Raw genomic sequence first — 27,841 nt, 5'->3', positions numbered from 1 at the left:
TGCGCCGCGGCGCCCCGGCCAATCAGCGGCGCAGGAAGGCAAGGCCCGCCGGCCCAGTCAGAAGTCTCCAGGGGCAAGTCGCCGACGTCGCGACGTCAGAGTTGCGTGACGGGCGGGGGAGGTGGCGGCGTGGCTGGGGATTGGCCGAGCCGAGCCGAGCCGGGCGGGGCGGGGGAAAGGCGAACGGGTTTGGGTTGAACGGGAGGGCGTGTGCGTGCTGCGGCCGGGCGCGCGGGGTGGGGCTCCGCGCGTGTGACAGGCGGACGTTGCCCCGCGCGCGCGTGGGGCCTCCCCTGCTTCCGCCTCCGCCTGAGGGGAGCCGTGTGTGGGGCCGGCCGCGCAGGTGGATCGTGACCCGCCGGGACAGGGCTCCTCGGGAGACCGTCGGCTGTTTTCCGCCTCGGGGGCCGGCCTTGCCTGTCAGTGCCCGCCGCGGAGTGAAAGAGGGACGGGAACGGCAGCCCCAGAGGGGGGTGGTGGTGGTGGTGGTGGTGGTGGTGGTGGTGGTGGTGGTGGTGGGTGTCTGTCCCCATAGAACGCTGCGACAGCCCCTCCCGAGGAGGCTGAGAGTGCCGTTGGAGCCTCTGAGGCCGCCCAGCGGCCCCCTGGCTCCGTTTGTGCCGGCATCCCCCGCCCTTGAGGTGAAGTGGCGTTCGGTCTTGGCGTGGACTAAGATGACTAAAGCCTGGCCTCCCCGCACCCTACAAGGGGCCCTGTGCTTACACTGTCATTGAGAAGGATGCAAGGAAGTAATTTAGCTTTCATCTTGGAAATGGTGTGGTTCAGTTAAGACTTGAAACACAGCTCTGTCTAGGATGTCCACGTGTGTTGGCCGGAACTTCCTAGCTGCTTTTCCTGACTCGTAATGAAGCCGAGGGAATATCTGCTGGGACAGCAAGGTTCACAGTGGGTGTCTGCAGATTATCGCCGCTACCTTTGGGTCCTGTAGTGACCTTTAGCTCTGGAAAAAAACACGGGTGTTTTAAAAAGTTCACCGTGTCTTCAAAACGCATTGTCAAAAGTCTTGAGGCAGGCAATTTTGAAAAATAGCCTCAGGACTGTCACGTGTCATAAACAATTGCATGAAGCGTTGATTGTGATGACTGACTTTGTTGGTCAGCCATCAAAAGATGTTCCTGCTGCTAAAGTGTGAGACCAAATGAGGATTATCCATCGAATAAGCATAGGTATGATAATCATATAAAAATAAGCATGTTTGTATTCTTGGTCTATTTAGTATCGTTTTATGCTTCGTGATATTTTCTCTTGAAATCATTATATATGTGTGTATATATTAACATAAATGAAAAGTTTTTTCTGAGCTTTGGAAAGTGGCAGTCTCTAATTTGTGTCCGTGAAAATACTGTTACTTAGTGTTTTCCATCCATAATCTTCACCTTGTTTGAAAAAAACAGGGGAGGTATCATTGTCATATTGCAGAAAGAGGTCAAATACTGTCTGTCTGTGTGAAGCGTTTTGTAGCTGTAACCAAATCACTGCAGTCAGGTGTTCTGTGTTTGGGAGATTTTTTACAACCTTCTTTTATGTCTGTCATGCTGCATTCTCCCTGCGTTGCTCTACCACCGTTGACATTCTGTGCACTTACAGGATTTTGATCCCGCACAGAACAGGCCCCGAGAACTAAAAATTGCAAGCATAACGGTTCATTTGGTAACACCGGGAATGCTGCGTGCTCAACGACACTTTCCATTTTGTGACAGGAATAATTACTGAAGTAGAGAACGAATTTGGTAGCTAAGTCTCATTTTCTGTTTCTCCTTGGTGCAACTGGGCTCCCCTCCTACTTCCTTTGATTGATAGGAGGTTGCATGGAAGATGAGGCACAGGACAGCTTGGTATGGAAGTGTTTGATGTTCCTTTTTTCGAAGCGCTGCCTTTCCTTGCATTTGTGCTCCATTACTGCCCAGAAAGCTGACATACCTCCGCACTGCACCGTGCCGTGACTTGCAGGCTCAGCACTGATAATAACATGCAACTAAGCAGACAATTTGTATCCCTCAGCTTTTGTGGTAGATAAGCTAATAATGGCCACTAAGTACAGTGCTGTGTCTGATTCTAAGCTACACCTTTTTTTGAATTTCAGCAGCTGGTAAAATATTTTCATCGCATTATTATGGATAGTATCAGGCTGAAGAATGCAAACCTGATGCCTTTTTGCTGCTTTTAGCATCTGCGTCACTTGTCCCTTGCAAACACAGTGCTGCAAGGCTGGAATGTCCAACTCTGGATTGGAAACTTAATACCTGTCAGAAGCAGAGTACCAAGAAACATTTCAGCTGTTAAATCTGGAACAGACTCAGTGGAAACCATGGAAAATAGTAGCAGTGTTTTAGGCCTCTGAAGGCTTAGATCCAGATTTAAAGACATGTCTCAGTTGTCACTTTAAAGGAAGCATTAGTTATGCAGTTATGCTTGGATTTGCCTCCCACCTCTCGTTTTATTTTTATGTGAAATTGTGAAAACGTGCTGATGCACAGCATTTGTATTTCTCTGCGAATGCACTGCATTAGGTTTTATGGTTCAGATTGTTGCTGTGTAAAATGTTAGACGCTGAAAAAAAAGGTCAGTGTTTCTGTTTTTTTCTTTTTCTTTTCCTCTCTCAAATTCAGTGACCCTCAATACTTACGCAGAGGACATTTGTCTGAAGAATGGCTCTCAGGCATGGGCTGGCAGAAGCGATGTTTGTAATGCAAGGAATATATCCGGAATGCGACATTGCCGTGACGGCAGCACGAGCTCAGCTGACACCTTTCTACTGCACTGTGTATCACTGACCTGTGTGGCCAACCTTTGGCAAGACACAGTGCTCTGAATGCCTCTGCTCAGGTACAGATTTACCCAGAGGACTCTGAGGACTTTGTCTCTTTCTTCCCCCATGTTAGCAGCGTGGGCTGCAGCAGGCCTGTCATGGCATACAGTGGTGCCTGTCCACCCCTCGTCTCCATCCTGTAGCTATGGTGAGTCTTGCCATGATGCTGTTCCCTGGTCTTCTTGGCATAATTTATAAAGATTGGGGAATGAAGCACTACTGCACGTAGGGGAAGTGATGCAGCAGCCACTGTGCATGTGGGGAAATGGAAAAAAGGAAAGCCAAAGTGAGTTGTGGGTGATGCAAGAGGTAGGAGCAGACTTCCATTTCCAGTTACCCAGTGTTTTGTCTTATCCTTATTTCTTCATACCTAATTATCTCCGTTCTGTAACATGAAGGTGATAGCACTGCAAACTGCCTTGACATTTGCAGAGCACAAGCAGAAGAACACTTCATTTGATAACTGTTAGGGAGACACCTGCTTAAGGAAGTTGGAGAAGGTGCCCTTAGCTGCAGAAGGGTTCTGGTAGAGTCCTTGCCACAGCATGGGCCCTGGTTCTCTTTAGGAGCGTAACCTTCGTATCAGCTAAGTGATGGGGTGCTAAGAGTTTGCTGTAATTTCAGACCTCTACAGCCAGCAGGGAGAAGTGTTACCATGTCCGTTTCTCCACCAGTAATTGCCATCTGAAAGCAGGCAGTAGTGGCAGCAGTGTGGGGTGTTTTGTTGAAGTATTATATTTTACACAATGCCAGCTTGAAGTCGTCTTAAAAATAATTATTTAACCATAGAATCGGTATAATAATGCTTATGCTGAAATGTAAACAGTAGGATGATAGGCTAGAGTACTAGTTCCTAGCTGTTGTGGTATGCTTCTACTCTGTGAAATCTGAAATGAAGCATGGGCTAGCATGGGGCTGGCACCCTCTGCCTCCCCTGAGGATGCAGCAGCTTGTGTTCAAGCTGTGGCGCAGGAGAAGCTGTGCCTGGCAGAGGAGGAGGATAAAGTACACATATGGTTTGACGGTACAGCTAGTCCGACCTGGTGACTAGTTATCGTCAAGGGGGGCGGCTGTGGTTTACAGTCCTGACTAGTCTCTCTCCCTTTCTCATCCCTGTGCTGCTGCTGGTATATGTCTGACCCTGCAGTGGCCTGATTCAGGGAGCTGAGTGGCAGGAAAGTTTCCCTGTTTTTTGCAAGGCTAATTTTCTGCTAATTGTGCTTCTCGAACTTGTCTCCCGAGACATCAGACAGGTGTTGGTGCTAACAGGAGTCAGGGTGATGAGAACACGTAGCAGGTGAGGGGGAGTAGAAATGTCCTTTTATGCAGCTGCTGGCTGTTAGATTGTATTATCTGTACCCTCTGACTGTATTCTGAGTCTTCGTAACAGCAAATGCTGCAAATCCCTGCAAGGGAATGTAGGTGTGATAGATATTGCAGTAGGAGATAATAAACTGTTTTCTGGTCTTCGTTTTCTTAGGAAAACCAGTTAGAAACACGTTCATGTGTATTTAATATAGCAGCTGCTAGACTAGAGGATAAATATAAAGATAAATCAGTTTATGAACCTTAGCATTGACAAATAGTTGTGAAAACCTTTAATCTCTCATGTTCTCAATTTCCCATCTCACATGGTGAAGACAATGCATAGATAGCATTAAGGCTGGCAAGGCGTGCTGGAGGTGCTGTGTAGCTAGCTCAGTAGCTAGCAACAATCTGCGTAAAAGTAGAGAGAGATTTCTTCACAAGATCGTTAGCACTTAATATGAAAGCACTTTGTTTTAAAAGATATGCTACATTTGATTCCTGATGATCTATTCACAAAAATAATCTTTTCGGTGGCTTTTGGTCTTTGCTAGGGGTAGATAGAAAAGCTGCTGGAAATTCATTATGCTTAAATGCTTCCTCCTTTTCCAGCCACTTCCCCATACTGGAATACCTCGATGATTTTGCATGAAACTATTTCCTGTTATGCATTGATGGATCAAGTATAGTGGATTAAAAACTAAGTAGCTTTGTTAGCTAATGTTTGAACTAAAGATCAGAAGGTGTTCAGACTGCGTCTCGTGTATGCTGCACGCCGTTATGTTCTCCAATATATGCTATTTCTCAGTAGTCCTTGAGTCTACTTAATGAACTATATTGTCACCCTGTGTAACTGTCTATATTGTAAAGTCCTGATCCAAGAAACACATGTATGGTTAGCTTCATTCCTGTGCAGGGACATGTGAAAGAAAGCCAGCCATATACCGAAGATCTTGTGTGTTAGGGGCCAAGGTTCATTATGTTTCTCTGACAATGCAGGATCCATCGTGGCACTTTATATGACCATACTGCAAATGCAATACAATGAGGATATCAATATTTAAAGTATAAAAGAAAATCAGAAGTGAAAGATGGCAAATCCTTTTCATCAGGATACCATCCAAATAAGAGAAACTACCTAGGGTCACCCACACATTGAGGCTGTGTGGGTGCCTGTTCAAAAGAAGATTGGCCATCCTGCCTTAAAGGATGTTGATATAAAGAAAGAGCCAAGCATATAAAAACCAAACATCAAAATATATCAATATATCAAAAAGTATCACATTTGCACAAACTGTCACCCTGGTTATACAGTAAAAGGACGTGACCTGTACTGCAGACAGAACTCCTGTTCCTCCTGCACATTCAACTTTTCTGGAAGTTTACTCTAAGTTAAAATATGTTTATTAAGTACTGGTGGGATGCTTGCATTAGTGCTTATGCTGGTTTAGATATTGCAAAAATTAATCACATTGAGTTAATGGCACACTTTAACTGCTTCAGCATTATTTGAATTAGATTTCACACTAGTGAGCTGATGGTCTTGTGACACAACAGAGCACTTGCCATTTCCACATGGATGCTGTGTGGACAGTGAAGGGGTAAGTTCAGTCTTGATATATTTGTACTGTAAGAAAAAGAGTTTACTTGCTGGAAAGCAAGGGGCCTGTGTTCTTAATTCAACCCCCTTCAGCTATCATGAAAAATACTGGAAGGAAAAAAAAGTCAAACGAAAAACCTGATATTCTTTATTATAATTTTAACAACATGAGTAAATTGAAATCGATAAGCAAAGCAATTACATGAGGAGGGTCTAATAAAGTTGTTCAAGCTACAACCTACTTCGGTTGTTGAATCAAACTGAATAAAGCAGGCTGCTTTGATGGGTTTTTAGCTTCCATGAACATAATTGGCAGTGACATCTTTTGCTTTAATGGCAACGGTCTTCTGTAGGCTGGGAATTTCATAATCAGCTGAAAGTAAAAAAAAAAATAAATTAAATTGGTCACTACTACAAATGGGAAAATTCCTAAACCGAGTACTGTTTTTAGTTCAGCTGGTGATCTCTCATCAGCTTCAGCAGGATCTGATTGTGCAGCAGGAAAAAAATTTGATATACCGTGCGTTTTTCTAATTTCAAAATGAGTAAAGAAATTTCACTCTGACCTGAGCAGAAGAGCAAATAAAAATCTGTGGATCAGATTCTCAGAAGTCTCACAGCTAATGGTGATCTTAAAAAAGCCCAACCAAGGAGCCCAACCACTGTAAAGGAGTTTACAGGTTATTCCCAGAGGATGAATATTAAGAGTCTGAATTATATTTCTTTACAAAAGGCACAGTCAGTGCCAGATTCTGTCCTTGGGCTTCAGGGGAACTTGTGTGCTTAGGAAGGGAGCTTCCCCAGGATCACAGCTTTAATATTTGGACTGTATAGTGGGAGGAGGAAGGAAGGCATAACGTACCCAAGAAACAACAACAGCTTTGCAGCTGCTGATGTAGCCCCCAGATGCTGTAGTAGCTTTCTAATCTCACATGTCAAGTCTTCAGGGAAGTGAGGCTGATAGATTTACTAGTGTATTCCTAAACCCTGTCCTACCACAGTAGTGCTGGAAACCACCTGTCTCCAATACATTAGGAGTCTCTGCGTGACTGCATTTGGGATGTTCTTCCCCTTGGCAGCTTCTCCAAACCTCACCACCTACCACCCGACCTTATGAAACACAAGAACCACCCTAGTCCTCCTGCTTCCTCCAGCCTCACAACCCCTTCCCAGGGAGCGTGTGTTCTCCATCCTCGTGGCACGCTTGCTTTTAATGAGGAGTACCTGCTTTGTTCTCCATCCAGAAGGCAGTGATATGCAGCAATGTCTTTCTCCAGCTGTTGTTTGCTGGTCAGCAGGTTTTCACGATCCCGCTGCTGCTGCTCGGTTTCTACTTTGATTTCTCCCATTTCTGCCTCCAGCTTGGAAATGACAGAGCCTAGGTTCTGCAGTTCGATGTCATGCCAGTGCTTGGCATCATATAAAGAGTTCTCCAGACCCCTCTTCTGTAAGGGCAGGACAGCAGACAAAACAGTCAGTTTTCGTATGCTTCATAGTCTTTTTTGTTCAGGTTTGGCTGATATCGCTATCGAATATACTTAAGTGGAGATATACTATTTTGAGAATTCCTTTCTTTAGACACTTTGAAAAATGTGTATTATCATTACAAAGGTTGAACTATTTTGGTTACAAGGCACAGATATTCTTCACATTGTCAAGTACCGAGCAATCTCAGTGCAATTATTATTGAGTATGAAGACACTGAAGATTGACGTTTGGGGCCCAGTTGTCAAATGTGGTACGCTTAGTGCACCACCATCAATCAAGAAGACCCCAGAAATGTCGGGCATCTCTGGAAACAGTATACTGGACAACGGGATTTATCCTTAAGTCTGCATCCCAAGATGGGAATATTTTCCTCAGAAGGCATGTTGAATTCACACAAAATATACCCATTGAAAACCCAACATGACTTACCAAGGTTCTCAAGGATTCGGTTTCTGCTTGCAAGCTCTGTATTTTGCAGGCAGTTTCATGGAACTCTGTTCTGAGGCCCTCCACCAGCTCTTCCTCCTGGGTCCGCATGGCAGCAATCGTTTCAGCCTGTTGCTGGTAAAAGATGGCGACTGTCATCCCAGCCTACTCAAATTATGGTTTAGTTTCCTTACATACCAAACTGACAGTTAATACTTTCACAGTTTGTGGCAATTCTGACTTTAACTTTGAATCGTGTGTATTAAATCCCTCAGTTGAACAACTCTGGATACTTCTTAGGGTCAAAATGATCATATTTTCTATGCATTTACTGTAAAATGGCTTATACATGTAAGCGTATATATTTTATCTATGTCAACAAAAGCTCTTCAGCATTCATACTAGTAAGTTTAAAATGACCTATAAAAAGAAAACATTGCTGTAATTCTTCTTTTTATAGCTATACTATAGTATTTTTTTAAAAGGTAAGTGTTTTCACTTAGTCTATTGGATTTCAGAAGTGTTCACACCTTGATTTTTCACGTAGGATTCTACGAGTCAGAGACCAAGTCATATCACAGAGGTCAGGAAAATAACTTCTGTTAATTGAATTAAGATATTCTTATGCAATTTCATGCTCTTGTTACTTGCGTTTTTATATGTGTTTATATGTGTTTAGTTCAGGCTCCTTGAAAACAGGTGAAGGAAAAGGTACCTTAGTAAAAATAAAATTTCTATACTTTTTAATGAGGGATGAGATCAAGGTTTTCAATCCAGAGCTCTGGGCTCTCCAGCAAATACAATTCCTCAGTCAAAACCTACATTTCTTCTGGTCAACGCTAAAGTTAGACTATGCAAAATACTTCCATTCCACTCTGAAAATTCATCTTGACCTTGTCCTGCTTTTCTGATTATGCATTCTTTTATTTTAAAAGTAAGATCAAATTTTAAAAAAATCTGGGACCATGCACCAGAAATAATTTTTATAATTTTTTTTGTTACCACCATGTGAACCCCCTGCGTTGGTCATTGTGAATGAAATTATCTCAGGTGCAAAAGGTCAGCAAAAACAGATGTGTCATTTAAGTACCAGTTAAGTCTCAAACAGAATTTAGGATTTATGAACGTGTGATGCAGAGGGCTGAATTTCATTCCAAACACCAAAACTGTCCTTTCCAGCAAATTGCACAGCGCTTGTATTTTTCAGATATACTTTATAGAGGCTTGTGCTTCGGAGAGACATAATCCCTCCTCACTAGTCTTGGTGAACCCAGCCTAGTCATCAAGGACGTGCCACCCTGGAGTAATTTGTGTCTCCTAAGTTGTTGAGAGTGTAGTCTGCACATTATGATACGAGGACTATAAATGCCTCTTGTTAAACAGATACATTGGGTAGGGAGGTTACTGTGGCATAATTACTAAATTGGCCAAGAATACAAAAGTACAGCGTTGTTCACACATTAAGGGAAGTCATAAAATCAAGAAGCTTCTGAGGTAGAATACAGCCGCAGCTGGCACACGAAGAATGCAACATCTGTGATTCCCTGTACAAGGTTGTTTGCAAAACTACATGAGGGATGGAATGGAACGCGATTGTTCCGTGGCCTTCCCTTATAATGAATAGCAGATATGGGAATGAGATCGTATTACGGAACAGATAAACTGCCTACTTGCTTACTACAAAACAGATAAGCGGCCTACTCACTACCCGAGCCAACATTTCGTCAAATGTTGATGAAATGCTGTCCTTTGTGCGAACTTTGCTCATTACAATGTACCAAAACACACCTCCATCCCGGAGGCTACCCGCCCTCAAGGTGTGACCACTCTTCCTTGAGTACACCAATCACAATGAAAGTATTAATGACTAAAGTCACTCAAACTCCACTTTGAAGATAAAAAATACTATAAAAATAGCCCAAGAGAGCGGGGCATGGGGGAAGACACCATCGTGAACAAGTCAAGGAGAACTCCATCACTGACTTCCGGGACCAGTGGACGGGCTGAGCCTTTCTTCCCCCCCACAGGGACGCCTTTGGGTAAGACTTCGATTATACCGAGTGTTTCCTCAGGGAACTTAGAAATTTCTCTAGAGAACCTCTATCCTACATTTATAGCCAGGCTGTACTGTTTATAACTTTGTCACGCGTTTTGTATACTTAACAATATCTTTATTTGCATGTGCTTTGCAGACTGTATTTATCACCCGCAATCCTAAGAACCTATATAGCTGTTGTTTAAATAAACTGCACTGTTTAAGTAGCTAGTCGTTTTGGTTTCTCATTGAACGCGACCAAAGACTCAAGAGTGGCCATGCTAGTTCAGGAGCACGACTAGACTGAAGGTGCAGGCCACTGTTAGTGTATCCAAATCATAATAGTGTAATACATATTAAACGCGATTGGGCTGATAGTGCTGAATTGGGCATCACTCAGAATTTAAACCTAGCAGCACCTGGCCTCACACCTCAGTGAGGAGTGTTAGAACGCAAGGGGGTTTATCTTCTGCCAAAACCGCTTTGCCCCTTTTCACACAACAGTTACCTTTGCATCTATATTTATAGCCTACACCCATTACCTGAAGCCTGGCATCTCTCATCCACAGTTACCCTGCTGGTGGCCCAAATGCTACGTATAGATCCAACTTGCCCTCACCACAGGTGATGTTGAAACTCCTCCAGGAGTTACCTTAAGCTGTCACGGCTACCTGACATTAGTGATATGAATGATAGAACAGGTAGATGGAGTAGATGGAGGTGGCCCCATCAGGCCCTAAATACTAAGGATGACACCGCAAGCAATGAGCTCTAAAGCTTTTGGTACACACACGGTTTCCCCAAACTCCTTACAAGATTACCAGCTGAGTCACCCCAAGAGTCTGTGTGGAGGGTCCTGCTGGGCATGACACTTGGCTTCAGCTTTAGTGCTCCTTCTGTAGAGAAGTGCAGATGTGGTCTTTGTGCCCTCTTCACTAGGCAATTTGTGTTTTCTGGGGCCTCTGCTCTTCCTATTCCTGAGATGCTCCACAAGGGAGAGGCTATACCAAATCATGGTGCACACAAACAACTGGATTAATGGGAGGAGAGGATTAAATCATCCTCCTAAATCTTTTTCATGCTTGAGTTTCCTAGGAATATGTGGATTTCAAGCACATCTGTACAGTTCTGAGCCAGGCATTGTGCGAGAGCGCAGAATCTCTCATTAGTCTGTTTTTCATGGAATCAAGATAATTAAAGGGTGATTAGGGATAAAACACCAACATCCGGGGTCTGATCAACATGATTGATAGCTCCAGAAGGAAAGTGATTTTGATAAGCTCTTAAGAGATCTGTGAATGTGTTAGTAAAGTAGCAAAGAAGGGAGAAACAATTGACATAATTCACAAGATTTTTCAAAACCTTTTACGAGAGCCAGCGTAGGGGACGACAGAGGAAGCTGTGTAATTGTGTGCTCAGGGCAGAGCATTGGCATGGACCACCAGCTGGTCAAGAGACGGGACATGGAGGGGAGGATTGAGGTCTAGTTCCATTATGATAAAAGTTTAACAGCTTGAAGCCTTAAGGTTTACTGCTTTGGAGGTGAATCATGAACTAGAAAGATTTATGGATGGCAGAAAACACTACAGATTAGCAATGAGCAGGGGCGGATGTGTGGACTCAAACTACATGAGTGAACAGCGCCACAACATTAAGTAAAGCATGTTTAGGGGGGAAATATTAAGCAGCTTGCATGTCTTACAAGGGTTTAAATCACTTGTGTCAATTCAGAGAAAGGTTTTGAGCATTATGGACATGAAAGTGCAGAGCTCAAACCGATGGACTGGAGTTCTGAGGTTACTTACTCATCTAAAGAAGTCCCATGTGAAACCCTGTTAGGAATGAATATAAATTGGTATGTTTCGGTGCCTGAATACTCATGAAAAATCTAGCCAAGATTGCAAGTCTAGTCAGAAGACAAAGCAAATGAGGCAAGGGAATTGGTCAGGAAATAACAAAAATACTGCCCTGACATCTAAGTCAGTGCTAGGATGCCGTTTGAAATACCTTGGTCTCAACTGGTCACAGCTATGCCAAAGAGTGGGTGCAGAGGAAGGAAGTTAAGGCATTAAGGACCAAGGAAAAATCACAAGGAGAGATTGAAGAAAACAGTAATGAAGAGGAAAGGAGAGGAGGGAACTGCTCTCTCTTCTCTGATGTCGCAAAAGAGCAAGGACAAATCTTTTCACATTGTGGATAACCAAGTGGTGTAACTTAGCCACATAAGGTGACATAAGTCCACAAGCTTAGCTGAAAAAAGGGTTAGACATAATTAGCAGAACTCTTGTTATCTGTATCAATAATAATAATCTGAATAGATCTGTATGAGAAACAAAGCTGTGTAAGATGGAAAACTGCATCATCTGGGTTTACTTAGAGGTAAATTTTGGGACCCAAAACCCTAGAATGTCATACCTGAACCTGCTCTGAACTGAAACTGATCTTTCCGGAAATCTGTGATATTCTGATTTTTCCTCCCGTTAAAAAATCAAACCAAAACAGGAACAACTTAAACAAGTATAAGCTTAGACTAAAGTGGCTAAGCAGATAGGTTAGGTTATGTTTGCTTTTTGGCATTTCTCTGCAGCATCTGGTGTTGGCCACAGTCAAAGACACGATATCAGGATTCAATGACCAGTCTAGTATGAGCTGGCAGTTTGCTCCCCAGATGATATCTCTGTGCCGTTGAAAGACCAGATATTGAAGGTACGAAAGAAATGGGAAGAAAGAAGTTGTGAGGGGGTGTTTGCACAGGAGGAGGAGGCCAAAGAAGCATGACAGGAGAGTTGGGCCAATGAAGAATTTGGTGCCATCAGAGTAATTCTCATTTTTCTGAAACCTGGCAGTGGGCTAGGAACAGATTTTCTGGGCAAAGCTTAAGAGGCTACCGAGGATGCTCTGGCTTTGCAGGGCTGCATATGCTTTATATGGAGGCACTGTCTGGACTTATGTAGTTTTTTATTGTGTCACCGACTTCCTTTGGGCTGTACAAGCTGAAAATCAGCGCCCCGCAGACTAAACTTAAGAAAACTTTGCTTAGTAATAGCCTGGCCTGCTCATGAACTTGATGGGATCTCTGGGATAAACTCCTCTGGTTGGCGTCTTGTACATTCCCTAGCACCTTTGGTATCACTGTTGTCACAGGATTTTGCTTCTTTATTTTGAAAATAACCACCTACTCAGAGCCTGCATATATCCTTGCAAACATATTTCTCGCTTTTCTTCTTCCAGTTTGGTTTCGCTACTCTCTAATTCTCTCATAGCAGCTCTGTACTGTGGAACGGGGCGGGGAGGGCTGTGTTTTTGTTAAATGTTTCTTGTAGCACAGCTGTAGTTATGATTTGGTGTGCCATGATCTGTTGTAATAGCCAACTCAGAATGAGATGGCTTCTAAAATACAGGCTCGTGCACTGAACTTAATGCTTCAGCTCTGCAAAAATAGTTATTTCAGCCAGCCACTTTGGAAAATGAGTGATCCTTCATGTCAGAGATAAGCTGCATTAAAAGGCTATTTCAGACTCAGCATCAGGAAAAGAGAGAACTTTTAAAGGGAATGGCTATTATCATCGCTTTTAATTTCTAAATTAATACTCAATTTTCGCACCACTGCCAAAGGAAACAATTTCAAGGAGAAACCCACAAGGAGTCTTGTAATTATACAGCCACACAAAGACTAGCTGTATAATTAGTGTAGAGCGATGTGTTTTGCCCTTTTGATTTATAGACCCCTGTTCAGTGGAGGAATGGCCCTAGTAGGAAGGGTAGCGACTGTGGCTTATCTGACACAGAAGGTATCGACTGATTAAGTTTGTTTTTCTCAGACAACGTTTCAGAGCCCTTAGAAGTCTCCCACAGATACCTGTGATATCAGCAGGGTCACATCCACTGCTACTTAACTCTCTGCATCCCAAGAAAGTCTCTGATATTTATGAGTGTATTTTCCAATGTAGTTGGACCAAAAGCCTTTAGATTTTTATGATCTTTTTTGTTTCAAGAAAAAAAACCAAACACTCAGCCCTCAAAGTTACTGCAGAGTATTAGATTTTGTGTTTGCTTCAAATCCCTTAATATTGCAGCACTTACCTTGGTACGGAGCAGGGTACCTGTCTCGGCACGATTCTTTTCAATGTCTCTCTCCCAGTGGATTCTGATTTTTTCCAGTATGTCATCCAGGCCACTTCCCAGGGGAACATCAAGTTCTTCCAGCTGAGATCCAGCAAGTTGCTTGTATAACACCTTCACATCCTTGAATAAAACCAACAGACATAAGAGAAGGTGAACTGGACAATTGAAGGGTAGCTTCGGAGGGGCTCGAGGAAGAGCCCTGTTGGTTCCACAAACAGAGAGAGTAATTAAATGTGGTCCTGAAAGGTATCTCTGCGTGAATGATTTAGTGCACTGGAGGGTTTCTTTTCCAGGTGTGGATTTGTCTTGCTTCTGCTTGGGGAGTCTTGCTGGAGTTCTCCTTGGTGGAAGGAGACTGAAGCCCTGCACCAGGGCACTGCGTGAAGCAGCCTTCTCACCATGCCAAGTTTCTCCAGCGGTCAGAGCTTGACGTACACACAGACTGCGCATTCAGGACCATGACCATATTGCACTATGCAATAGCATAGATATATATCTGCTGGGAGATACAACAAGTTGTGCAAAACAGCAGGACCTCTACAGCCTTGCAGCTTGGGCGAGCCACATGCGTGCTTTTATGCATGTGCACATTAGATGAAGAGCACTGTCCTTCTCTGTGACAGCATTCTGTTCTTTGCATATAAGTGCTCCAAAAACACATAAGCAGGAGAGAATTAGTGTGTCTCGAACTGCATGCTTAAAGGTAGAATATCAGTTGTACACTGTGTTCAGGAACACAAGAATAAATGAGATTTGCATGTGTATCTGAACTGTCTGGCACCACAGTCCTTTTACATCAATCTGTTTATATGTGCTATTGACATAAGGAAAAAAAAAAAGTGGTGTAAAAGCATCTGGGAATTGTATTTGTAGGCAGTGGCCCCTGACAGTGACAGTACTGGAAAAAAAGGATGGGCAAGTATATGTGAATTATGAACCTGCAAGAACGAAAGCCTCAAAATGTGGCCACTTCAAGTGCACGAAAGCTTCAAAAGGACTTGACGTGGATTTCCTAGTGGGGGCACTGGAGGAAAGAAAGGTTTGAATTAGTTCGGGGAAAGTCCTTGGGACTTCCATGTGCCAGAGCTCAGCTGGAGTAAGTGCAATAGTTGCTTCCAGCCTTTATTCTTTGACTTCTCTTGAGCAGCTTCCCCCGGTGCCACTGCTGTTGGAAAACCGTGTCTGTGCTGGGGTGGTTCTGCGAATGCTCAGATACTCCCAGCGGGTAAAGAAAGGAGCATCCTTTCACCCTGCAAGGGTGGTTTAAAGGGGATCTTGTGTATTTCTATCAATTTTCTGTTTTCCCTCCTATCTAAAACAACTTCCACCTTTCTCATGCTTTGCAGTGGTGCTGTAGCCACATTTTCTGCCAGCCTTGGGGTTAGACTCGTGAAAGCAGGGAGGGGATGAAGCAACTTCATCTTGGCAACTCAAGTCTCCATATGACTGCCAAGGCTGCAGAAATCTTATGGTTGAAGAGATAACCTGTAAGAAATGGGAGACAGGATAGTGCCTTGCTTCCATGAGCCATCTCAATTCAAGCTCTCTTTTACTTTTGAGGCATCGGCACGATTGCTTGCTGTCCATTGTGTGGGATTAGGCGCAGCTCTATATTTGAGCTGCCATCAGCAAAGATGCTGACTTGGGTCTGATGCCGAAACCCCTGCTGAGGGGAATGAACCACCTTCATGCAAATAGTGCTGGTGAATGTAATGAGTAAGTGGGAAGTATTGCAAAATTGAGTAATAATGGGCTTCCCTTCCAGCTGCCTGTCCCTGTGACTTTCTCCAGTGGTGTGTTGCTCAGGAGAGACTCGGTTTTGGGAACCGAGCAGGAGCCAAGCGGGAGTTTTTCAGACGAGCCCGGTTAATGCCCAGTGTTAGTGCAGCAGGACCAGAGCTTGTTCCCTGCACGTACATTTTCTCTTTACATCCCTGGCTGAGAATCAGACCTCACTGTTGAGATGCCCACATATGTCACTCTGCAACCCCGTGACCATCACGTGGTGTCTAGCAAGAAATTGAGTGATGATATCTCTTCCGTGTCATATTTATCAGATGAGAAAGAGTTAAAACTTCAATGTAAGTAATTCGGTTATGCCTCAGAGGTTACTGCTTTAAGTTAACAGAGAAGAGAGAAACAGGAGTAGTTTTCAGGACAACCCCCCGACCCCGACACGGCAGGCAGAGCTTTTTAGTGCTTGCTTTGTGCTAGATGTATGATACCAACCAGATGGAACAGGTACACATTGGCTTTGCAGTGTCCCGAGTCTGGACTTACTTCTTCGTGATTCTTTGACAGCAAAGTTAGTTCTTCTTTCATGCTCTCTATCTGACTCTCCAGATCCATTTTAGTTAAATTAGCATCATCAATCACTTTATATAGGGAATTAATTTCATCTTCCACTGCCTTTCTGAATGGCTGCTCATTTTCATACCTGCAGAGAAAAAAACCCCCAACCTTAATACAGCACAGCTCAGCAAGAAGCACCTGCATTTTTTTAGATGACACCATTGTGCTAATTAGCTCATGTGTCCCAGTCAGAGGCACAGAAACACAGAAGATATACTTTGCTCTCACCTTGTCTTGCCATACTTGAATTTAACTGCCTGAAGTACCCTGTCATTAACTCAGAGTGTAATAAAACAGGCCAAGTTAGCAGTCTGCGCTATGGTGGTTATCAGCCTGATAGGATTCCTGAATAAGTACGGAGAGGCACGTGTTCTCTTGTTAGACCTGGTATTTATATGGTATTTATATACGGTATGAGTATGGGTGGCTTTTTCTCTTATTTTCTTGGCTGTAAAATGAGAATAATTGCTCATTCGTCTACATAAAAACTTTTCAGAGCTATGGTTAAAGAAAACACACACTTTTACTAATAAACATGCTGATGGAAGTCTGATCTATCTTCCAGGGTCCCAACCCATCCTTAAGACCAGATCCTAGTAGTGCCAAAATAAATAGGAAATTTGAGCAGTTGGTTTGTCAACAAGAATTACTATTAAAGAAAACATCTTTTTTCTAAACCATGGCTGCAATGGTAGGGAAAATTGTGGCAGGCAGCTGCTAGTCTGCAGCGCTGCTTCCTGTGTTGCTCCTGTTTATACCTTTTCATCTTAGACTTCCCATTGCAAACGTGTCTGGGTTGCGTGGCGAATCTCCTTGGCTGGGAGGCTTTTATGTCAAACCCAGCCAACCTGGGAAACTGGTGGCCAGGGAGGTTAGACAGGGGGGTGGCAGGTTAGACAGGAGCCAACTTCATAAACAAGTCCTGCACTCTGACCCTTGAGAGCCACCTTCGTTGCTGGGAGTTCAACAGCCTGGGGAAGAGGCAGCTGATCCCAGTGAGAATCAGGAGCTTTCACTATGCAGTGGATTGATTTGACATTGGTTTTATTATGTAGACTGCTTGTCCAAGTCAGCTGACATTTTTAGAACTACTTAAAATACGAGTGTAGCTTGCTGGATGTAAAGCCACAAAATGAGTAGCTCAGGGTTGTATTTCTGAAATAAAAGGCAACCCTAAGAACATGATTAACACATGTTTTCATATGGTTAAATAAAATAATACCAGGGAGAGACAGAAGTTTAAGAGATGATAAAAATCATAGGAAATAAAAATTAATTAGTTTGAAATACAGTTTGTGTGTCAGATCTTGCAAAAAGCTATTTGTAAACGAGCAAGTCCATTGCCAATGAAAGCTAGAAGGATAATCAGGCCTTCTGAGTAAAATTTAAAGAGCTTCATGCACTCATGTACATGAATATTAGGCTTTGCAATCAGAAAGATGTTAAAAAAGTACTTTGCCAGTACTTAAGATCTCCTTTTACTGTTCATTTCTCTCAGTAAAGACAAGGAAAATCAGTGCAGCCCACTTTTGTTTTCTTATCTAATGTTTCCACACTGATGTTTGTAGTGGTACAGTTTTTGCTTTTCAGCTGCTGCAGTAGAATGATTTTTACTTCCAAAACCACTTGCGTGGCACTGCAAATTAAAACTAGCAATCACATAAACGTTTGCCTTTATAAAATGCCAACCCAGATTTGAATGAATACTGACCTCTCAGTAAGAGATCAATGTCTGTATATCAAAGAATAGCTTAAGTAATTTTGCTAGTGCACATTTTTGTTACTATAAATCTTCAAATTAGCCAAAATAATGTTAGCATCATAATTATTTTGCTGTTACCAAAACTATCTCAAGTCAGATAGTTGAATATTCAACTTAAAGGAGCAAGGCCATTCTACTCACTAAGCATTACTCCCCTGTAGAGTAAGCGTTTGCCAAGGCAAAGTTTCAAAGAAAGTGGCCAGCTAGGTGCCACCAGAAGACTACCTGTCTTTAAAATCTTCAGCACAGGCTTGAATGTTCTCGGTGTGCAGCATAAGACGAGCATTTTCAAGGACTGCTTCGCCCACCTAGAAAAAAAGAGGCAACAGAGGTCAAGCAACGAAGAGCTTCAGCACATCAGCTACAGGCACTGTGCGTGTGTCTTAAGCAGGTGTATAGCTTTGATTTTTGAAAACAATCCTTTAGCCTAGGGCTGCTCAAGCCACTAATTCCAGATAACTTAATCGATTAATTTTGTACATAGAAATTCACAAATTCTCTGCAAATAGGCTGTAATTTGTCATCGAACTGTTCACTGCTCCTAAGCATTCATCTTGTGGAAACAGGTTTCTTCTGATTGTCAGCTGGACGCAAGGGGCAAAATTCATTACTGTGTGCAAGGTACATTCATCATTTAAGTCACACTTATATTTTCTAGATACAGTCAAAGTGTAACACGTATGCAGTTCCTATTCTACTTTCCGTATCAGCAGTCCTCTTCAGGGTCATCCTCTTCAGTGAGCCAAGGAATACTTGTTGCTCGTGCCCCCTGCGAGCCGTCCTCAGCTCCCAGAGCGTCGTTTTTCTTCTCTGATGAGGTCCTGTAAGCTCTTGTGATAGATATGAGACCTGAGAAGCCGGCAGTCTTCAAAGATCATTACACCAAATGTGAAATGCTTTGGAAAGATTGTGCAAATAAGTCTGTGGTATCATTGCTGTGGCTCTGGGGTGTAACTTTAATACCCAGGAGGCACTTGAAGGGTAAGCAAGCCTGAAAGAAGTCTTGCTGAAAGTGACATAGAAGCCTGTTGTGATTCAAGAAGGTTACATAAAATGATAAAAAGGTAAAAAAGACCATTGCCTGCCCTGGAGTCACACGTGCACTAAGCTATGGAGGTGACCAAAGACATGCTGAAATCCATACCAGGCTTAGAGTGATCATCTCTGCAAATAACTATGTGGGGGCTTCAGCCATCACATGGTCCACGTTGTCGCACTGGAGGAACTAAACTGAACGTCTCTTTGGTCTTTTTTCAGGAGATACCCATGGAGATTTGCAGTTGAAACCAACCACCACATGAGTAAAAGCAGCTTTTTAAGCGTTCCAGCAGAACTCTTGAAGCAGAAATCTTTCTTTAGATAATTAAGTCTGCAACTAAATAAGATCGCAAATCCCCCAAAGCATTCCACTCCCCTAAGGTGACACAGGCCGTGCAATGTGGAGACATAACAGCTGTGTCCAGACAATTTATTTCAAGTACCGCAAGTGGGATCGGTGCCTTCATATGGTCCTATCTACTCCTTGACCTGCTGCTTGGCAATGGAGTGGAGGTGGACATGCAAGGCTGAAGCATTTCTATGTGATAATTAACATTTACCCTCACAAAAACTGGCTTTTTGCTCCAAATGTCTTACAAATCCTTGGACAAACAAATATGGAATATGTGAAGGCATCTGATAAGGAGAGTTCTGGAGGAATAACCTGTTCTCCACATTGAGAAGTTCATAATGGATCATGAAGTTAAAAGCACTCTACATCTATTAAATCTGAGAAGGCCCAAGAGGTAAAAGTGGTTTGCTTACTTCTCACCTACTGTTAGGAACAAAAGGTGGCTGTGGCCGGAAGCCTGAGGCTGGAGCTCCATTCCTGCCAGCTCGAACTTAGCTTGGCTTCCAAAGGAAACAGAGCTCATGCCATTGCACGGGCGGCCAATTTTTCTTTAAAAACTGTGTGATTTCTTGGCCAGTTCCAACCAATATGATAGAGGGCTAGGCCATCTCAGGGACACGCAGTTCCAACATGTTTCATGCAAATCGCATCGAGACAGAGGAGAGAGCTCCTGTGAATGCTGCCACTGGCAAAAAAAAGCCCGAGTTTAGGCATGAGAAAATTACAGAGCACCGCGAATGGGCAGGAGTAAGAAATGTTACAAAAGCCACAGGTGTGGTCAAAGAGATGGTATCTGATGGCACACCAGCCAGCCCCACCATGCAGCACGCAAGTACAGAAGACCTTTATGTGCTGCCTTACACACAGAAATGGCTCATCTTCATCGTTCAACACCTTTTGTCCTTCTCTCTGTTTTTTTTTTTTGCAACCCCGCTTTACCAGCACTGGCCAAACTCCCCAGCCCTTGGGTCATCCCTTCTGTGGCATTTCAGAGTGGCCAGGCAGAATCGGGATTTTGGGGCCATGCTGCTCTGCTGTCCTGAGGTCCCCTTGCACCAGGAGACCCGAGTTTCTCCTGAAAGATGGAAAAAAGACATTTAGTTCCTGCATTGCAGCAATGTGGAGGTAGAGGCAGTTCTTTGATCCAAGCTCTGAATTTTTGGTTGGGTTTTTTTCTTTTTTTTTCCTTTTCTTTTTTCCTACAGAAATTATTTCATCTTCCTGCCAACTCGTAAATGTATGGATTATCAGAGAAGCTTTTATTTTTTTCCTGACTCAAATCAGGGAGCAGAAACGCTGCCCCTTGAGTTGCCCTGCCCTGTCAAAACAAGCCCATTTGCCTCCGGCAGTGAGCCTCTATGGTTACAATATCTGACCTAAAGTCTGATGAAAATGAATGTCTTTGAGGGAATTGGGAACATCCTATGGGCAAAAGTAACATTAAATCCTGTGAGCTGCACAGTGCCACTCAGAGTTATGTTAATGGCTAAGCTTAGAGGCTGAATTCTGTGTAAAATGGCTTTTGGGCTGCATCAAAAGGAGAAGCAGGGAGCAGCTGGTGATTTTCCGTTGCCTGGATTTCTGCCTCTATGCAGAGGAAAACTGTTTTTTAAAAGTGCTTTTCAGTTGTAATCTTGTGGCTTTATTGAGGCATTTGAGGTGACTTCTTACCTGCCCCACAAGTGGATGTCTCTACCAGGGCGCTGATATCATACTCCTGAGCAGTCGCTTAATACCCGACTCCCCTCTTCATAGACCGTCAGCTAATGCCAAATGTTTGGTGAGAAAGTGGCGGGCTTTCCAAAACTGCACACAGAACTGAACTGTGCCGTGTAAGTAAAAATGGTGTAAAAAAACCCCCTCTAATGTTTGGAAGGCTTCAGGGATGAGCACTGTAGTGGGAGCCAGCAGGCGTGAGCCTTTCAGCCCTCCTGGAGATGAGCTGTGTACGCTTTAAATCTGACAGCGAACCCGAAGGATAAATAATTACACGGTAATTTCTATGTAGAAACCAGATTTCCTGAAAAATTCTCCCTGATTTGCATGAGCCGTGAAAGGCCTTTTCTAGGCTTGGGAAGAAGAGATGTAAGACTTCCATCTAGTGGCCCTTTTGTTTGATTTAATTCTCCTGATAATCAACAGCTGGATGCAAACACGCAGCATTAGTGGGATGGATTCGTAGCCACTTTGCTGACACACGTGCTAAAACGCATGATGCAGCAGTTTAGGAAACACCGTTCTTTGTGTCCACTGGAAATGAGCGGGCTCGCAACACTGCAAGTACTTGGACATTGCCTCCTCCGCTTGTAAAGCAGAAGGCAGCACTGTCCTGCCTCACGGGGCTTCTTGGAGGCTTAATTCACTGATGCTCATGTGGCACTTGAACAACCAAGATGGGCGGTGCTGTCAAAATGCAAATATTATTACTAATAATAGCTCCTTTAAGCCACCTATTGTCTTTCAACACTCGCATCTGTGCTGCACGTACACCTCTTGAACATGGTTTTTTTTCAGTTTTCGAATTAACACTGGGTATTTGTGGTATAAAACATCTTAACTAGAAAGCAGCAACATTGTTGTTTGATTTCACTGTGACTTTACGGACATGAAAATGCAATTTTAATTCTTAGCAAAAAAAAAATCTTATGAAAATATGCATCAACGTACTGGCCCATTTACTGGGTTATGACTGGCAACAAGAAAAACCAACTGCCTCAAGGGAGTCTGCAGACTCCAGCCTTGATAAAGTGTGATGTGATACAGACACTGACGGGGAGAACTTATCCCTGGTGGCTGGCAACTTTCGACTTTTAACAGAGATCTGACCAAGTTTGGAATTGCAAGATTTCCTACACCTTTCAAATTCTTAGCTGTGCTTTACCGATAGCTTCATATAGGTTTGCTATTCTTTCAAATGCCTAATCCCTTTCTGAATGCTGGTAAATTCGTGGCCTCAGGTGTGGCCTGTGATAATGAATCTCATGGTTTAATTATTCATGTAATGGAAAATTATCTGGCTTTTAAGTTCACTTCAGTTAAAGCAAATGATGCCTCCGTGGAGAAAGCTCAGAAGATGCTGGTCTAGTCTTTCCTTCCACATACAGAAAAAAATGGTTGGTATCAGCCCATTGCCTCCAACACATTGTAATTGAGAGCTAAATCAGGCTACAAGTGTGCAACCCCGTGCCTGCTGCTCGGATGCCACCAAGCAGGAAACCAGTAATGCTTTCAGTCACGCTTTCTGTGTTGAACCCCTTCTCAGAGCCTGAAGGAGGAAAACCTGAAGGCAGCAAGAGCGGCATTTGGTGCGTCCCCTTGGGAATGCTAATACGTGGAGAGAGGCTGGGAAGATCGATGGGTCTTTTGCTGATTCCCGCTGCATCCAAGAAAACACGACTTCATTTATCCGTCGAATATTTTATAAGTAAACAGGACTGCATCAAAGAATGCCTGGTTCTCAAAGCATGAGATACCTCCTAAAGAATTGATCTGTAAAAACTGTCATGTTGCCCAAATACAAGGAGAAAACCTCATCCCCCCACCTCACAGCTGCATGTGAAGGTACTCCAAGGTTACGCTGTTGGAGGTGGCTGAGAGGACATAAAACTTAATTTATTGCCATCCTCTCTATGGTGGTCGACCAAGCTCTGTGCCATTTTGTGGGAGTTTGTTGTGCCCTTGGATTATTTGCGGAATGCTGTTTCGCCCATTTACAGACATTAATCATGCACCGTGTTGCGTTAGAGTGTGTTACGGATAATACTCAGCGGCTCTCCTGGCCCCGCACCAAATACATTACGGGGTGCAAGTCCAAATGTGGCGATTCCTGGGGCTGTCAGTCTTGTATATTCTCCAGGCTTAATATTGACACTGAGTAAATGCTCACAGTAAGGCCAGGTGCAAATAAAAGTATCTCTAAAGAAAACTCCGGTGATCTTTCAAATGCTCCCAACCATGCACAGGAATCACAGCAGTGATAAAATTGGTCCAGGATGTTTATTCCTTCTTCTGCTTTTGTGTTTACTCCCGTGATCTCAACTGCGCTACGTGCCATCTCCCAGAAAAAACAGATCTCCATGTCTCCCACGCAGCCGTAACAGAACGGTCACGGAGGCTGAGCTACCCTCTCCTCTCCGTAAACTCACTGAGATTATTTCAAGTGTCCACTTTTCCCAGGTGCTGCCCTGCTCCCTGGGAAGGAATTACCATTACAGCCTCCTATTCTGCGGAAGAGACACCTTTGATTAGAGACAGAACTTTCTGCAAGAAGACCAGGATAAAGCTTGGAGAAAAGGAGTATGCCCCAGGTAAAATGAGATGAACTTGTATTTCTGTCACATGAATTCCTCTCGGCAAGGATTTCTCATTTCCCTCGTTTTCTGCAAAAATCCTCCCATTTTGCGCCTGTCCCAATTAGTGTGTGTCCACCTGCTCTGCTAAAAACCAGCTGCCCGGGCGCATAATTAATGCTGTGAGCTGGATAGTGGCTTCCCATCATTCAGCTCCTGTCAGTGACCCCCTGCTGCGGTACAGCAGCGATAGCTCTGACAACTGCCATGAAACACGAGTGTTCCTTCCCCTGAGGGACCCTCCACTCGTACCCTCCGAGTCACTTGTTGCCACGTTTTTCCCCCTAGCTCTGTGTTTGGGAGAGATGCTGGCACCCAGTTGTCATTGCTGGGAGGACAACTACCCGAAATCTGGGATGCTGGAGCACATCCCAGGAAGGGCAGGAGAGAAACGGGACCTCAGGTCCACTGAGGTCTCTCCTACCCCACTGTGGAGATGGGCCCATCACATTTCTGATTTTGGGACCAGGAGCATCCTACGTGGCCATATCCTTGTCTTCTCACTAGCAGGGCCAGAGGAAGGGGCTCCTGTTGAGACACACCCCCCACCACCACCAATTGCGTGTTTTTATTTCCTTCTTCTTGTTCAAAATCTATTCCTATCATAGGCATCAAGGTTAAAAAAGGTGGTGGCTCAAGCGGTTTTCTGCCCCAAGACTTCTGCAGCTGCTTCGTGCGAATGGCACCGAGGGGTTTATGGCTGCTGGGAATCCCTCCTGGCTGAAAGCACGGGGCTGGCTGGGGATTAAAATGAATCCTCAGGTCTTGTAGGAGGCTGAAAAAAGGGTATGTCATGTTAAGGCAGATGTGGACATCTACAGAAAAATGTAAATATATTTATAAAAATTACATCTAGAAATGTATCTGCCAGGTATCTCTCATTTCTGTTATACCTCGCTCCTGAACACCTTTTGCTTTTCCTACTGGGAGACGTGTCATGGCAGGAGGATACAGACTTTGTGTGATTGCAGCCGTTTCTGTGGCAACTGATTTTGATGTTGTTTTAATAAATGTGACAGTTTCCGTGTTGATGCTGGCATACTTTTGCCAATTAGCTGCAGGAATCAGGAATGAGTTAATTGCTGTTTGGGCTGGATGAGGTCCTGCTTTCATTTTTGGTTAGATGCTTAATACAAAAAAGCAAAGAAACCTATTAGAATTGTACGTAACAGCTCAGAAAGTCAAAACCCACTAAGTGACGCCTCTTTTATTGATTTAATTGAAGTAATTTGGAAAACTTGATGTACTCTCTAATGTGTTTTAATGGTTAAATAGATGCAGATGATGCTAATATTTTTATCTTATTTTCTATCATACTTGCAAATGCTATTACTACATAGCTTTATTTTTCTGATTTTATGAAGGAAGAGCCCAATATTCAAGCTAGATTTCATTGCGAGCTGCTCTTATTTACTCATAAGAAAGGGAGGCAGAGGCAAGGCGGCAGGATGACAATATAAAGAAAGCCTAAAAGGAAGGCAATTTGGATGAAAAAGTATTACACGAGCAGGTTCATCCACACTACAATGTTGGAGTTTCATATAAAGAAAAATCAAACAAACCTTCCTAAGTACTTACGGTCCTAGTTTTTTCGTCTTAACCATAAGCCCTGGGTAGGTTTTACAGGTGAGGCCTACAGGTGCCAAATGGGACACTCGTTTGGAAAACACGGGAGGTGGCTGCAAAGCATTAAACCCCCCCATCTCACATCAAAGTCCCCATCTGCCTCAGCAAGATGATGGGTTCGAGGGTACCACTTTCTGTAAGCACCCCAGATTCAGAGCACCCATTGCCTTCAGCAGCCAGTCCCTTTGGAAGCTTGATAGGATTAGCGGCAGCAATGTCATTTACCAATACCAAAAGATAACAGCTTTAAAAGTCGGTGAGTAACTGGGCGTCTCTGCTGACATGATCTTTCTACAGGAGCTTATGCTGCCACACTCAGCGTTCAGACCGCGTTTGTAGCGTCCTGGGTGAAGACCTGCCCTAAAAATACAGAGCACTGCGAAAACGCACCCTCTTCCCTATGACAGGGGTAAAACTCTGGCCAGCCCAAGGTAAAACACAGAACTCTCTTGAGGAACTTAAAGTCGCCTTTCAGGCTTTCTGGAGACCTGCCGATGGAATTTTCTGCGCCTGCACCAGCCCTGCCAGGAAGAGACGTTCAGGATGCCGGGCACCAGCGCTTCGGGGTCCCATCCGCTCCTGCTGGCTGGGAGCCGAGAAGCTGGGACTTGCGAGGTGCAGCCCAAGGGACAGAGCCCCACGTTCCCTGCAAGCAGGACATCAGCCTGCAAAGTCTTACTGGTCAGCAAGAGGAACTATTTCTTGTCCATGAGGGAAATACAAATACCATTTTGCACAGCCCCCACCTCCCCTAAACACTTTCCCGGAGAACCCACAGCCTGTGCCGTACGGAGAAGGTGGGAGGAAGAGATGGCGGGGCAGCGACAAAGAGAAGGGAAGGAGTCACTCTTTTGTAGCCATGTAATTATTATTTTTAAATAAATAGAGCTTTTGAAAATGTGATTAAGCAAACGAGGGAATAAAGTAAAAGTCTGAATTGCTAATTTTAAAAAAACCCAACAACGTGCTTGTAACGATATCATATTGCGGGATAAACTAATTCAGCCCTAGCAGTTTTCTTTTAATAATTTTGATGCTCAGAGTAATAACCACAGCTAAGAAAAAAAAAAATAATTAAAAAAAATAGTAAAAAAATCACCCATTTTAATCAGCCCAGACTATCGCGCCTTGGGGTGCATATTCAATCGGCCCCATGCGCAGGATGCCTGAGGCAATTCTCCTGCTTAATAGGCATTTTCCACAACACACTGTGAAATGATAATGCTAATTATCATGAAGATAGATTTAAAACCCTCTGTCTAGGGCACCGCGCCTTGAAATCAGGCGGCATTCATCATCAGCATCAACCCTTGCCGCTCAGGGTTGCTAATGACTCGTGAAGCTCCCTCCGTGCGTCCCCCCCCCCGGCTGCCGACAGCGCTCCGGCGCTCACCTGATGGTAAATGGCCTCCCAGCTCTCCCGCAGCGCTCCCCAGCTGCCCACGCTGGCCGCTTTCTTGTCCAGGTAGACTCTGATGTGCTCTTCCAGCTCCTGGTTGACCTGCTCGAGAGCTCGCACCTTCTCGATGTACTCCACCAAGCAGCTGTTCAGGCTCTCGTAGGAGAGACCCCTGGCCTTCTCCAGCCCCGGGGCCAAGGGCACGGCGGCGGAGGAGCTGCGCAGACCCTGGAGGAAGACGCTGCTGATGCCCAGGGCTCTGCGGGACACTCGGGTGCCCAAGCTGCTCAAGCCGCCGGTGGGGACGGTGCCCACGTAGACGCCGGGGGGTCTCGAGAGGCTCCCTCCGCCCCCAGTGCTCACCCGGCGGCCGGGCGGTCCCGAGCCCTCGGCCGCCGAGGAGGAGGGCTGCTGCCCCAAGAAGGACGACCGTCGCCTCGGCAAGGGCATGCTGCTTCTCCAGCCCTCAGCCCGGCCGCCTTTGCCCCGCACTGGCGGGAGGGATGTGCCGAGCCCAGCAGGCTGGGGCTCGCGCGGGGGGTTTCGGCTTTGTGCGACGGCTTTCTGGAAGGGGGGCTTTGTCCTGCCCGGCAGCGCCCGTCACATTGTCCGGGCGGCCGCTGGGTCAGCAATCCCATTTCAAGGGAAATCTCCCTGCTGCTGCTGCTGCAAATGTGACAGAAGAAAAGCACAATGGTGTTTACAGGGACAGCGGGACGGGGATTCAGTGGAACGTACGTGTTAAAATACCAGCGGTGTTTCTACGCTGACATCCAGATGGTTTCCTACCCTTATCCCTGCAGGTATTTAGACATATATTACAAGCGCATTGGCCACTCACACCCATGCTTGCTCTAGACAGAGGCTCCTGCAGCAAGACCTGACCTAAAGTCAGCAAAACTCAAAGTTTTGAGCAGCCGGCAGGGCCATGGCTGAGCTGAGGCAGCCTTTTGCTGCCGCTGAGCTCTGAACGCTCCCTCGGCCCCCCTGCAGCTTCTGGATTTCTCTGCGCTTTGGCTTCACCACCCGACCAAGGCACGTTGCCCCAAACCCAGCAGATTTTAACCAGGGGCAAGCACCCCTCGCCTCTACCCCTGCTCGGTCACTTTAATGTCACATTGTCAATTCCACCTGGCCTGTTCAAAAAGGGCCCA

General features: G+C 44.6%; 1 protein-coding gene and 1 long non-coding RNA gene across 2 annotated transcripts; one reads left to right on the top strand and one right to left on the bottom strand.

Annotated features, from left to right (window-relative positions):
* Positions 1-511: 511 nt before the first annotated feature.
* On the top strand, positions 512-6,936 carry LOC134511426 (uncharacterized). The gene is made up of 3 exons (XR_010069876.1): positions 512-1,187; positions 2,631-2,978; positions 6,815-6,936. It is a non-coding gene; the product is annotated as an uncharacterized LOC134511426 (long non-coding RNA).
* BFSP2 (beaded filament structural protein 2) lies at positions 4,834-27,137 on the bottom strand. Its single transcript, XM_063325322.1, has 6 exons — positions 26,682-27,137; positions 18,149-18,231; positions 16,090-16,246; positions 13,768-13,929; positions 7,653-7,784; positions 4,834-7,180 (listed from the first exon to the last, which is right to left on the bottom strand). The coding sequence occupies exons 1-6, from the start codon at positions 27,135-27,137 to the stop codon at positions 6,827-6,829; spliced, it is 1,344 nt and encodes a 447-aa protein (XP_063181392.1). The 3' UTR covers positions 4,834-6,826.
* Between the last annotated feature and the right edge of the window lie 704 nt (positions 27,138-27,841).

This window comes from Chroicocephalus ridibundus, chromosome 2 (assembly GCF_963924245.1).
Source record: "Chroicocephalus ridibundus chromosome 2, bChrRid1.1, whole genome shotgun sequence".
NCBI lineage: Eukaryota > Metazoa > Chordata > Aves > Charadriiformes > Laridae > Chroicocephalus > Chroicocephalus ridibundus.
The sequence above is the reverse complement of the archived record's forward strand: the minus strand, read 5'-3'. Positions and strand labels throughout refer to the sequence as shown.